At 54.2% G+C, this 12,685-nt stretch overlaps 1 protein-coding gene across 12 annotated transcripts; it reads right to left on the reverse strand.

The window, feature by feature from the left end:
* Positions 1-281: 281 nt before the first annotated feature.
* ATXN2L (ataxin 2 like) lies at positions 282-12,400 on the reverse strand. Of its 12 annotated transcripts, none has more exons than XR_006267011.1 (23): positions 11,566-12,395; positions 10,034-10,070; positions 9,763-9,819; positions 9,607-9,678; positions 9,083-9,233; positions 8,583-8,707; positions 7,655-7,746; positions 7,002-7,202; positions 6,030-6,205; positions 5,764-5,874; positions 4,993-5,187; positions 4,834-4,905; positions 4,527-4,597; positions 4,044-4,339; positions 3,896-3,965; positions 3,259-3,405; positions 3,063-3,135; positions 2,782-2,972; positions 2,308-2,437; positions 2,097-2,218; positions 1,733-1,945; positions 1,045-1,597; positions 282-801 (listed from the first exon to the last, which is right to left on the reverse strand). XR_006267011.1 is itself a non-coding variant. In XM_043455473.1 (23 exons), the coding sequence occupies exons 1-23, from the start codon at positions 11,865-11,867 to the stop codon at positions 1,050-1,052; spliced, it is 3,303 nt and encodes a 1,100-aa protein (XP_043311408.1). In that variant the 5' UTR covers positions 11,868-12,396; the 3' UTR covers positions 282-1,049. The 12 variants fall into 12 exon arrangements, 11 of the variants coding, with proteins under 11 accessions (XP_043311408.1, XP_043311410.1, XP_043311404.1 ...); XM_043455473.1 differs by having other exon boundaries at positions 282-1,204; positions 1,354-1,597; positions 11,566-12,396; XM_043455475.1 differs by having other exon boundaries at positions 282-778; positions 1,354-1,407.
* Positions 12,401-12,685: the final 285 nt, after the last annotated feature.

Consider the following 12,685-nt stretch of genomic DNA (forward strand, 5'->3'; position numbering starts at 1 on the left):
TTTCAGGTGGCCCAAAACACAATTGTGCTTTTTAGTGCAAAGAGCTAGACATCATTCACGAAGTACTTATATTAGAAATGAAAACCTCGTTACATCTCACAATGAGGCCCGTTTTGAGGTGAGAAAACAGCCTTTGAGACAATGGTGGGCCTGCATGGCAGAGCGCCAAAAAGGGCACATCTGGATATTCTGGATGGGCACCTACAGTGCCCCACCTTGGAAACCTCATAAAACCAACCGCTCCCGTCTTACTATTCTTCAAAGAGGAAACTACAGGCAGGTTAAGTTAGTTTAAAATTTTATTTTTTTTAAATTTTTTTAAATATTTTTATGTAATAAAAAGTAAAAGTCCTTGTCCAACCATCCTTGCGGGGCATGTCTGTTTCTCTTACGCAGGTGACTCAAGTTAATGGGAAAGAAAGAACAGGGGGCCCAAGGTTATAAATAAAAGAAAATAAAAGATCTTCGTCTCCAGCGGGTGGGGGGGGGGGGGAAATAGATGAGGAGGACGGGAGGGCAAGATGGGTGGGATGGGCAGGGGCAGAGCAGGAACCCCCCCCACCCCCGCTGGACCCTGGCCCTACCCACTTTGAGGCCCTTCCCATTCAAGGTGCTTGGCAGGAATTCCCCAGCTCCCCAGGGGCGGGGAAAGGGGGTGGGGGGCTGGGACTGGTCCGAGCTGCTGGGGGAAGAGACATAGATCACTCTTCCCTCCACTCATGGAGGTCTCAGGTCGCGGCCAGGACAATCTTCAGTTCCCCGGGGGGTGGAAGGGGAGCTGCTGGGAGGGATGAGATTGAACTGGTTGGAGGGGAAAGAGAAGAGAGCAGGAGCATTAGAACCCAAGCAGCTGTCCCTTCATCCAATGCCGTCCAGTGTGGGGTGTGGGGGGAGTGTTGGTAGGAGCGGCCGCCTCGAGGTGTCTCACGGGGCTGTCAGAAGCACAGATCAATCGCCGTTTCCCCGTGAGCCAGAGCCCTTCCTCACGTGCCCAGCTCAGCCCCCCACACCCCAGCCTGGCCCTGTCTACTGCGCTGACCTTACCTCGGCTAAGTCAGGAGACAGTCGGGGTCACTGAGAGCTGGGGAGGCAGTGGGGAGGGGGGCTGCTGGATCACAACTGAGCGAGGACGGAGGGAAGCAAAGGACAGAGCCAGGAGCAAGCCCCTGGCGGCGGCGACTGTGGCTTCTGCCCACCCTACATACTTCACAGACAGGTGCAGGTCGGCAGGCGCCCTGTGGGACAGCCCTGCCTCCAAGACCCCTCACTCCCCGCCCAGAACCCGTGCATCCTGCCCCACCTGCAGCCCATCAGCTCTTCCATGCCAAATACCCCCAGCTAACGAGAACTCACGAATCCTGTCATCGGCTCCTCCTGGAAATCCAGGCGCCTGGCCAGGCTGCTCACCTTGGGGGTGTCCGATGTAGGGGTAGGGTGAGGGTGTGGAAGCTGAGAGTGCAGGCACCCCACTCTGGGGCACCGCGCCTTGGGGGGGGCCCCCATGGCTCTGGGGTGGGTGCAGCAGCATCACCTGGGGCGGGTGGGGAGCCCCAGGGTGAGGGGGCGGGGCTGCTGTGATTCCAGTTTGGACATGGGCCTGTAGAGAACAGAAAAGGAGCTGCGAGCACCACAGGGTCGGAGAGTCCAAGGCAGCAGCACGGAGCGCAAAGGTGCGCCGACGACTCCGGGATGGGGTGCCCCTCGGCTCAGGGCAGGCGGCGTGGGCTCTTACCTGGGTAACATGGGCCATGTTGGTGAAGCCGTGGGGCAGCTGCTGGTGGGCATGGATGGCATATACAGCGGCTGGTTGGGGGAAGCTGCTCTGAGGGGACTGGGCAGAAGGTCCCGGTGGCAGAGAAGGCGGCGTGCCTGTCAGGGCCCCTGGGTGGTACAGGTTCTGCTGCGGCTGTCCACTGCCCAGGTGTGGGGCCTGCCCCGCCTGGTGCTGCCATCAGGGCAAGGGGAACGGTGAGTGCCACTTCCGGTACCACCTCTGACCCCCAGGTTCTCCCCGCTAGGAAATGACCCCGAGTCCTAGTCCTCTCTCTCAGCCACCCACCCCTGCTCCACCCACGTGGATGCCCCACAGCAGGCACCTGGACAGGACTGGGGGCCGCATGCTGGGACGGCGGCTGGCTCCCAGTAGGCGTGGTGGCCGGCTGCGGCTGGTGGGCATGGAGCTGCGTGGCATGGTGTGGATAGGACTGGTGAACGGTGGCTACAGCAGGAAAGGGGAGAGAATCAGTGACAGGCACCCCAGAGGGGCTGAGCAGCACAGCCTGGGTGGGGGGACAGGACAAAACTCACCATAAAGGGCCTGGGGGGTGGGCTGCTCTGCAGAAGGGTACTGAGGGGTGGAGGATGACACGATGGCCTGGGGATGGCTCCCCGACGTCAGCATGCGTGGGTTGCTTTGAAGCATGGGGGCAAACACCGGCTGGAGGAGGAGGAGAGAAGCGGTTGGCCCGGCAGAGGGCCCGGGAGAGTATCCTGCTGCCAAACCACCCAGGCACAGGACTACTCTGCTCTCATCACGACCACCTTACTTCACATTCTCAACCACCTTATTGAGGAGACGCTACACTTTACAGAAGGAAAAAACAAAGGCGCCAGAATCCACTGCCTCCCTGGGGTCCTACTACAGCCAAGACTGAAGCCCAAGTTGGACCCCATCGCCCAGAACTCTAGGCTGGCTTCTCCTGCCAGCTCCTGAGTGTGGGAGGTGGAGGCTTGCTAAAATGCCAGGGCTCTGTACCAGACCTTCCTCCCCACCTCAGTCACCTGCGAGGGGTAGTGGGCCATGGGCTGCATCATGGCGGGCTGGCCTGGGAACTGCTGTGGGTTGTAGGGGATGTAGGAAGAGTAAGGGGTGGCGGCCACCAGAGGTGGACCAGCGGCGGCAGCAGCGGCCTGCATCATGGGAGGGGCGGAGGCTGGCTGGTGTTGGTCCGAGCGCTGGGGGGGCAGGGAGCCTGCAGGCGGGGGGAAGACGGGGCAGAGCTCAAGCTCCATCCGCCGGCAGGCCCCGGGCGGCGCACACAGCCCCTCCTGACCCTGCTCACCTTTGGCGCCCCGGTACTTGCCCTGCTGTCCAGGCACAGAGTTGGACACAGGGTACGGATACATCTGAGGTGCCTACGGACCAGAACACAGGCGCGGCTCAATGACGCGCTCATCAATGCTCAGGACAGGCAGGATTTGGTCCCTCAGGCAGCCCAGGCACACCTCTGACCCTGGGCCCACCCAGTCTCCTCTCACCTGAACAGCTGGTCCCATGTGGATCTGAGGTATGTAGGAAATGTACTGGGGGCTATAGAGCCCACTCTGGCCTGCTGTCAGCACCGGGATGGAGGGAGTTGAATGAGTCCGGGGCCCAGGAGAAGTCGGAGTACTGGTGGATTTATTCTGTAAGAGGCCAAGGGGTACATGCACAAGGTAACTCAATGACTTCCGTACCACCCTCCTCTCCCAGCCAAGGGCATCCAGAGTGCTGTGCACCAAACATATCCTACACTTTATATTGGTTAAACCCCACATCAACCAGGAGATGAGCACCCTTAAATTACAGGCGAGGAAACTGAGGCAGAGAAGGTAAGTGGTTCATCCAAGATCACAAAGCTTCCAAGTAGAGGTTCAAGCGCAGTCAGTGTGCCCAAATGAAGCCTATGCTCCTGACTGCCAGACTCCGACTCCCCCGAACCAAATGCCAAGTCCCAGTAAGGAACCCATAATTATGTCAGATACTTCACGATCCCCGGGCAGCCACTGCTAAGACCTGCTTCCTCAACTGCTGCGGTCCTGACACACTTGTGTAACTGCTCCTCACTTCCTCCAACACCCAGCTCCCAAGTCTCCTCATGGAGACCCCAGCCCACCTTCCCCTGTCCCATCTCACCACAGAGAGCAGGGGCTTAGTGGGATTGAACTCCTTGGCATTGGGGTTCAATGTCGACTTCTTCACTTGTCTATGAGAGAAAAGTGGAGTCATTCTCACAGCCTGCCTCTCGTCACGAGACACCCGCCCAGCTCCCCACCCCACTCACTCAGCAACTGGGCCCTCATCCTTGTCATCTCCCTTGATGAGGCCCACTGGGGGGCTGCCAGTTTGGCTTGGGCAAGGTGGGGGAGGCTGCTCCGGCCCCTCGGCACCCCCTGCTGGTGGCAAGGGGGGTTTGTCCTCCTTGTCTGATACTGATTCGGCCTTTGAGGAAACAGGAGACCCCAGGGGCTCTGAAGCCAAAAGACCATCCACCTCCTTCTCCTTCCCTTTGGCCTCCTCTTTCAGGATCCGTGGAGGAAAAGGATCCAAGCTGGTCTCAGGGGAGCTACTGGGCTGAAGCTAGAAGGACAGAAACACACAACATAGAGACTACTCTCCTATCTCAAACCCAGACTCACCTTCCTTCATCTTTGCATCCTCTAATCTCTCAATGCCACCCAGTGCCTATTCCATAAACCTCTCCCCCGAATCCCCAACCTTCATCTCTTTCCTGCTAACATCCTAGTCACTCCCACACTTCGCTCACCTTAAACTGGGCCCCAAACTTTCTCAGTTCTTCCAGCTGAAAACGCTTCTGTTCGTTCTGAAGGCCAGGGACTATGAAAAAGAGCAAAAAAGGAGAAAATACACGTTTGTTTTCTTGAAGGTGGCTACACAGCAACCCAAAGAACAAAGAAACCAAGGGAAAAAAGCTGAGCTTAATAGAACCCTTTAAGTTAGGATCACAGGGCTGATCCACGTCATCTGTTTCTGAATTTCAACACTTCCGTAACTGAGATGCTCCCCTAATCAAAGGGGCACAAGGCCCTGGCAGGAAAAACAACAATCCTCACCTTTCCCTGCAATCCGGGACAACTCCTGGGACTCCAGCGTCCTTCCAGGTTCCTTGGCCGGAAGTTCTTTTACTGAGCAAGAAAAAAGAGGCACGTGAAGACACTTCTGTCCGGAAGCACACCGCCCACTGTCGGCAGCCCCCACCAGGTGGCTCTTACCATCTGTGGGGGCCAGTGAGATCTTTGGAGAAGCTGGGGAAACGGAGCCCACTCCAGGATCCCCAACTGCTGACGTCACTGGGATGGAAGCTGAAGAGGTCGGTACTGCTGAGCCAATGGGAGGCTCAGGACAGGAAGCTGAGATTGGGGCGGGGGCAGCTGATTTGGGAGAGCGTGGCGGGTACATACGGCCCACTGGAAGAAAAGGGAGAGTGATTTGTGTTGGTCACTGCTGGTCACTGAGCAGGGACTCACTAGAAACACCAAGGAGAGTTTATCTACAAGGTGACAAACCTAAATGTTTAGAAGGGCAAGGCAGGTAAGGTAAGCAGGTAAAATGGCCTCATGGGTACCATGAAAGACTGGAATGCTCCAAGGAGCAGTCAAGACTCAGTTCCAGTCAACCAGAGCTATACAGCAAGACAGGTTCTGTGCTGGCAGAACTTCCTGTATTTCAAAAGAAATTAGATACTTTCTATGATTTCTCCTCCCTTAAAATTAGTTGCCAACTAATTTATTTATTTATTTATTTAGTTGTTGTTGTTGCCAACTAATTTAAACAAGAGGCACCAGCCAGCCTCGCACCAGACACAACGCATGGATTGCCATGCTGGAATTTCTCTCTGAGGGAAACTGAAGAATTCTTTCCTGAAAAGCATAAATCCAAGCCTCCAAAACACCTTTATCTTGGAACTCTCCCAGTCCAGCATTCTAACAATTGACAATCTACACCCCTATCCATTTCTTCATGTAACACCGCTGGAATCTTACCTGCAGGAGGAGGTGGAACAGAAGCTTCTCCAGAAGGCCTGCTGCTGGGGGAAGACAGACTCTTGGCACCTCTCAGAGGTCGCTGGGCCTTAGGGGACATGCGGGAAGGGCCTAGTTTTTTTTTTTTTAAGATGGGAAAAAAGAGGCAGAGTTCCTGCTATTACATGACCATCAATGCACCTTCCATCCAACCCACCTAGATCCTTTTCCTTGCCACCTACCATCATCCCCTTCCCTGCCACCAACAAGTCGGCTTCCTAACTCACCTCCATTGATACCGCGTGCCTCAGAACCTGGGCCAGGGCTGCTATTGTCAAGATGGTGAGGGCCACGAGGCGGCAAAGAGCTAAGGCCAGGCCGGCCGCCCCGAGAACTACTGCAGCGAACGCCTCCCCGGGGACCTTCCCGAACTCGCTGGGGTAGAGGGATATACTTCCCCTCCCTGGGGGAGAGAGTTCAAATAACATCAAGCAGCCACAAAACACACGTTTTCCAAGGTGAAGCCCTCCTTATCAAAGTCCACCTCCTGCCTCAATGCACACACACAGAGATATGCCTGACTTCAGCTTTCTGCACTATTTCTCTTGAGAAACTCACTGTCCTGTGGTTCCAGGATGATGACCCTACACTGCAGCTACCCCTGACCAGACCAAAGCAGCCAGGGCTCCATAATCCTACCCCACTCCTGACCTTCAAGACAGGAAGTATCACATTGTGGTTTAAGGTACAATACACTTCAGTTTCATTTTCATAAAAGGAGAAGTTATGACATACATAGGAATGAAAATGCAGGAAAAAAAAAAAGAATATGGGGAATTCCCTAGGGGTAGGATCCTGAGCTTTCAATGCTGAGGGCCTAGGTTCCTGGTTGGGGAACTAAAATCCTGTAAGTTGCAGAGTGCAGCAGAAAGCAAAAAAAGGAAAAGAAAAAAAAGTATCAAAAATCTGGGGTGGGGGGAAACCTGTCTTAATCCCTAATCTTTAGCCTTGTTACTTCAGACAAATTAATAGTTCTAAGCTTCAGCGTCCTAAACCCCAAGATTTGGAATAACTGTATTAACCTATGATTGTGAGGCTTCAACAAGCGTATGTAACAAGCTCTCGGCCCTAACCTAAACCAAAAAATTGGGAATAACTACATGTTAACCTATGTGGCTGGGAGGCGTCAACAGAAGTAAACACCAAGCTCCCGGCCCAAACACTGAGCCCCGCCCGGACCAGCCGCCCCCAGCAATCACCTGGCTGCCAAGCTGGGGCTCTCACGCCCTGAGCCCTGTCGCTGAACCGCACTGTGCTTCTCCTCCTCTGTGCGCCCATCATCATTCTCCATGGCGATCCGCAGGCGGTACTGGGGGCTCGATTCAATCTCTCGGGCCAACTGGGCAGCACGAAGCTCCCGCTGACGGAATTCTTCTGAATTGTCCTTCTCTAAGGGCACCCTGTGAGGACCGCCGTCACCCCAGGGCCACGGGACAACAAGAAGGAAAAATGAAGACATTTCCATCAGTCCTACCACCAGCTCAGACATGTGGGTATTTAAACCCTCAATAAGTCAGCATACACTGATCTGGCATGTAGCAGGGTCCTAGGCAGAGCAGCAAGGCATCTCTCTGAATCTGAGGGACACCGAGACACACATACAAATTTGTTAAGATTTTACAGGATAAGTATGGACCAAAAAAGCAGTTAATTCCACCCATGGAATCAAGGTTATGAGAAAGAGAAAAACCTTTGCAGAAGGAGTTCACAAGGCAGATGAGGAGTGGGGAGAGGGCAACCCAGATGCCCAGGAAAACGTGTACAAAAGCTATGCTCCACCTAAAGGCCTCCCTTCTGTTGATGACCCCATACCTCAAACTGTACCACCTGGGAAGTACCAAAAGACACTCACGTGTAAGAAGAGAGACTGCTGTCATAGGTGGTCTTTACACCATAGTTCTCCTCATTGAACTTGAACATTTCGTTGGGGTCCCATCCATTAGACTAGAGGGAGAGGGAGAATGTTTCAAAGTCCAGCAAGGAAAGCAGTAATAACCAATCCTTCTCTTCCCTCAGGTTGAAAGATTAAAAAATCTGACCAAACCAAGAGTGGGGTAAAAAGGAACAGGGCTCATGGGAAGGTCATCTAGTACTACTGACTGCAGCACAAACTGGTAGTTTCCGAGACAGAGACGTCTTTAGGACCTAACATCCATTTCCAGATTTATATCCCAGGGAAATTCTGACCTAAGTGCATGAGGATACACATTCTAAAAATTCAGTAAGGCACTATTTTTAATATCAAAACAATGGCCCAGAAACACCAATAAGAAAAGGGATAAAGACAATTTATTGTGTATACACACAAGTATACACATACAAATAGCACAATACATTTAGTTAAAAGCAATGAGTAGGAGCTATATACCAAAATGAAATACCCAAAAATAGGTAGGAAAAGAAAATTTAAAAAAAATTAACACAATGAAGTAACAATTCACTGATAAATTTTAAATCAATGTAGTTGTTCGGAGGAAGGGAAATGGGCCTATACAATACTCAATCTCATCTATATCTTTTTCCCAAAGCTGAGAAAAAACTGATTTGAAGCAAATTTTAACAGTTATCAATCACTGATGGTAGAAAAAAGGGTTATTTCTGTTTGAGTATGTTCTATACCTTTCCATTGGAATCTGACTGCCATCAACAGGCAATAGTAAAAGACTTCTCCCCTGCCAACCCCAGCAACTCTTGGCTCCAAGAATGATGTCACTGTCAACAACCCACACTTCAGCAGCAGAGCCCCCCAGCTCTAGGGTTCTCCAGAAGGGAGACTGTACCATGTCAGATTCCAGGTCGTAGTCATCACTGTTGCTGTCGCCCCCCTCCCAGCGCTGAAGCACCTTCTCTTTGTGTTCCCCATTCACCTTCGAGTTCATGGCAATGGCTGAGTCAGTGAACTTATCTGTGAGGGCAGATTGAAGATCAGGAGTCAGGTGGTATTGCATAGCCTTCTATCCAACACCCTTCGCACCACAGAAGCAAAGAAAAGCTTTTGTGTGTCAGAGTTTGGGGTTGCAGGGCAGCATAAGACTTGTTCCCAGAGTTCAAAAGAAGCAAGGAGTTGAAAACAAAGCAGGACAAGTATGAACCACAACACAGGCTGGAATTCACCCCACTGCATCTTAGACATTAACACATGTTCTCAAGAAAAAAAATTCCAGTCATCCTCCTCAGAAATACGGTGATAAAGAACAGGAAGGAGGAGAATCAGATCATCACATTCTCTGCCTTCTACTCAAGCACTGGATCTGACACAACAGCCTGCACCAATAAATACCTTTAGTAGCATAATTGAAGTCGACATTTCGGAAGTGGACAAGCATGACATCACTCGGCTTAAACACCATGGTGTCCACTATGTCTTCCCGACGAGGGCCACCTGCTGGCTCCGATACCTTCCGGTGCACAGCGTCCACTGCTAGTTCAAACTACAGAAGTCCCATTTCCCAACAACCGAGGGTCAGTATTAAGAAACGTGACGACAAAAATATGACTACTTTTAATTTTACCCTTCCTAAACTTTCCCCAACACCACATTCTCATGTGCACTGTCTTGTCAACATCACCCACAGGATTTAGCCAAAGCCCCAAACTTAAAACGTCACATCAAAATTCCCAGCCCTCACATTTCAAACCCCCATCTTTAATTGCATGCAGCACTCTTCCAGCACAGGCCTACAAAAACAAGGCTAGCCACCATGTTGTCCAAAACCACTCAACTTTGTATATTCAATGAACCTATTTCACTCTCTTCTTTCTCCCATGAAACTCCAAAACGTAAGCTAATTTGAGTACACTGACCTTTGAGCTCAGCGTCTTGAAGATACCTTCATAGGTGGTACCATTCTTCACCTTTACATCACAAGTGGAACCCTGAAAGAGCAGAGGAAAACAGAAGAGTGCCTCCAGCAACTGATGCATTACATTCCTCAACCTAGCAGTAAGGGGCCCACTTACCACAACAGCGGTAAGAAAATGCAGCATTCTGGAATTGTTGTAGACACCCTCAAACACCTGTCAGTAACACATGAGAGAGACAAAAATAAAGAAACAGCCAATCAACATCTTACCCTCCTTCATAATGTCCACACTCCACTCATAACCACCTCCTACGTGTGGGATCCTTGCCCTTTGGAACGCATGTATTTCTGCACCTAGTCTGCCCTCTATCCCCACATATGTATCTTTTAAGTATCTGTGCCTTAGACGGGGGAGAAAAGGCACTCACCGGTGACTGTGGAGGTCCCTTTCCTGTGCTTTGTCCCCTATAAGAGAAGGAAACAAGAAACTAGTTATTTAAGTACGGTCAAGCCCTCTTATTCAATGCTTTCAAAGGACTCTATGCTAGGACCACAGACTACGCAAGGATGACGACTTAGGCTACAAATCATTAACCAACAACCGATTTTCAAATTCTCACTTCACAGAGGAAGAAAAGCACTAGAAGTCATTTCCTCCAAATGCCAGTAAAAGAGGCTCAATCATCAACGTCTGTCAATTGCTTTAAAAGCCAATTCAACACAACGTTTCTGCAAGAGGGCCAGGGCTGCATGCTTCCAAATGACAAACGTTACAACATTCGACAATAACCCACGCCAAATCTAACAGTTGAAGCTCAGAGAGCGCAACTTTTGATCTACCTAGCTCAGGTAAATTACCTCCCAAACAGGAAAGACCCTCATTTCCCACAGCCTTAGGCCCCAAACTGGGAGTGAAGGTGCTCCCTCTACAATCTACCCTTCCGGACCTCTTTACTCATTCAGCCTGTTACCCACTCTGGGAGAGGTCACCAATCTCCCAGTAACCCTGCTTCTCGCTGGCTGATGTAACCGGCGGTTGAAGAGGGCGATCAGGGGGCCGTTGGCAGGGCTAGGGGACAGCGCAGCCGCAAAAGCTATCCACCCGGAGGCCTCGCCCGGTCTGCGCCTGCGCACTAAAGCCCACGGGCCTCTTCAAAATCCCCCCTCCCGCGATCAGAACCCACTGCGCCTGCGTGTACCTCCACTCTCAATTCCATAAACCCACAAACAGAAGAAACCGAGCCGGGTGTCCACCACTCATCCAAGGCCACCACGCGAACCCGTCCACGAGCACTCCCAGCAGCTGCCCTATGTGTTACCCGAGGCTGGAGAATGGCCGGGTCATAAGACACAGCATCCGCGCGCACGTACGGCAAGAGCGCGCGCGCGCTCGCGCGCTGGAGGTTCCCAGCCCGCAGTCCTCCCAGTCCCTCCTTCCGTCCCCCCGCCCACCCTGCTCCCCTCCTACTGGCCAGACTGGGACCGGGAGGTAGCAACTCGCTACCAAGTCCCTCCCTCCCCATTGGCCAAACTGTGGGCCGCGCGCCCCCCTCCATTGGCTACGGCCAGGGACCCCTTCCCGCAGCTGACTCCCCATTGGCTGAAGACGGGAACCGCGAGACCCTCCGTGGTAATGGAGCCGGGGACCCCGATCACCTCTTCACCCCCCCCAACTCCTCGTTCCGACGCCGCCGGCGGGATGCGCTCTGCCTGCCCTTAAGGCCCAGGTCCCGAGCCCTGACTACGCTCGCAGAACTGAGCACTGCCCCTGAATACCCCGGTGGCCACCAGGGACCCTCTGCCTTTGACCTGTTAGGACCTGAGGGCCCACCCCCAGCTTCACGGGGCTTTCCCACTCCCCCTGGCGCCCCTCGAAGGTGGCCAGGCTAGAAGTCCGCCTGGCGCGGTGTACAGGTCTCGGCCACCTGGGCTCTAGCGCCCGGAAACCCACCATCCTCACCTGGCGCTGCCGATGGCCGCTGCCCCTTGTCTCTCCTGATGTTGCTGCTGTGGTGGCGGCGGTTGAGGCGCCAAGATGCCCTCCGCTCCCCGACGGAGCCCGCTCCCGGCAGCGGCTGCAGGCCCTAGGCAGGGGGAGGCGGCCGCAGGAGGTCCTGGGGGAGCCGAGGTGGAGGCCAGGGGCCCCGGGAGACCGCCGTTGGGCGGGCTGGTGCCCCCGGGAGGCCGACGGGCCACGGCCTGTTGCGTGGGGGGCGGCTGCTGGGGCTGGGAGGTCTGTTGTGGCGGCTGAGGCTTCAACATGATGGCAGCGTCCGGAAGGGGAATTAGGGGGAAGGGAGGGAGAGAGGAGGCCGGGGCTGGGCCCCCGCCGGAGAGCGCGGGAAGCGAAGGGGACTGGGAAGCTGGGGACCCGCCGTTGGCGGGCGGGGGCAAGCCCCGCGGTGTCGGGGGTGGATAGAGAAGACCGCGGCGCGAGGAAGCACCGCGAGGCGGAAGGGGAGGGGGTCTCGCGGGCCGGAGGAAAGCGAGAGGGCGCGAGCCGGCTTGGCGCGCGTGCGCGTCGCCGGGGAAAGGGGAGGAGGAGGAGCGCGCGGGCGGGAGCTCCCGAAGGGGGAGGGGCGGGGAGGGAGCGGCGGCCCGAGGTGTCCGCGCGCACCGGGGCGGTTAGCTCCGGGCGGGAGAAGAAAGAATAAAGAAAGGTGAATCTCGCGCCCCTCGCCTTTGGAGTGGGGAAGGAGCAGCGCGGGGCGCTTCCGCGCGCCAAGGACTTAGGGTCTCTAGGTCTCAGGCAGCCTTGAAGACTGCTGCCGCTGTCGCTTCACAATGAGCGTGTGAAGCGCTGGGGGTGGAGCCGAAGAAGCAGAGAGGAAGGAAGAGCCGGCCGCCCCGCCTACGCCGGCGGCGTAGCGTCGGGATACCTCCGCAGTAGTGTGAGAAGTCACCACGTAGCGTGCAGTTCTTCCGCCATTTGGGAGCCCATGGGCGGAGTCTTGAGTACAAAAAAAGTCCCGGCACGAGAACTGGTACTTATTCTAGGCTTGTGGTAGGTTTCGTGCGGCCTTTATCTGCTTTTCATAAAAGGATGATAGGCATTAATGTTATCAGTTTGAGCATGCTGA

Source organism: Cervus canadensis, chromosome 32 (genome assembly GCF_019320065.1).
Source record: "Cervus canadensis isolate Bull #8, Minnesota chromosome 32, ASM1932006v1, whole genome shotgun sequence".
NCBI classification, from domain to species: Eukaryota; Metazoa; Chordata; class Mammalia; order Artiodactyla; family Cervidae; genus Cervus; species Cervus canadensis.

Excerpts from the sequence above, each read along its gene's own strand:
- ATXN2L (XM_043455473.1), bottom strand. The coding sequence starts at position 11,867 with ATGTTGAAGCCTCAGCCGCCACAACAGACCTCCCAGCCCCAGCAGCCG. Across the intron at positions 10,071-11,565 it reads GCGGCCATCGGCAGCGCCAG|GGGACAAAGCACAGGAAAGG; the intron begins GTGAGGATGGTG and ends CTTCTCTTATAG. Across the intron at positions 3,966-4,043 it reads GATGAGGGCCCAGTTGCTGA|ACAAGTGAAGAAGTCGACAT; the intron begins GTGAGTGGGGTG and ends TTTCTCTCATAG.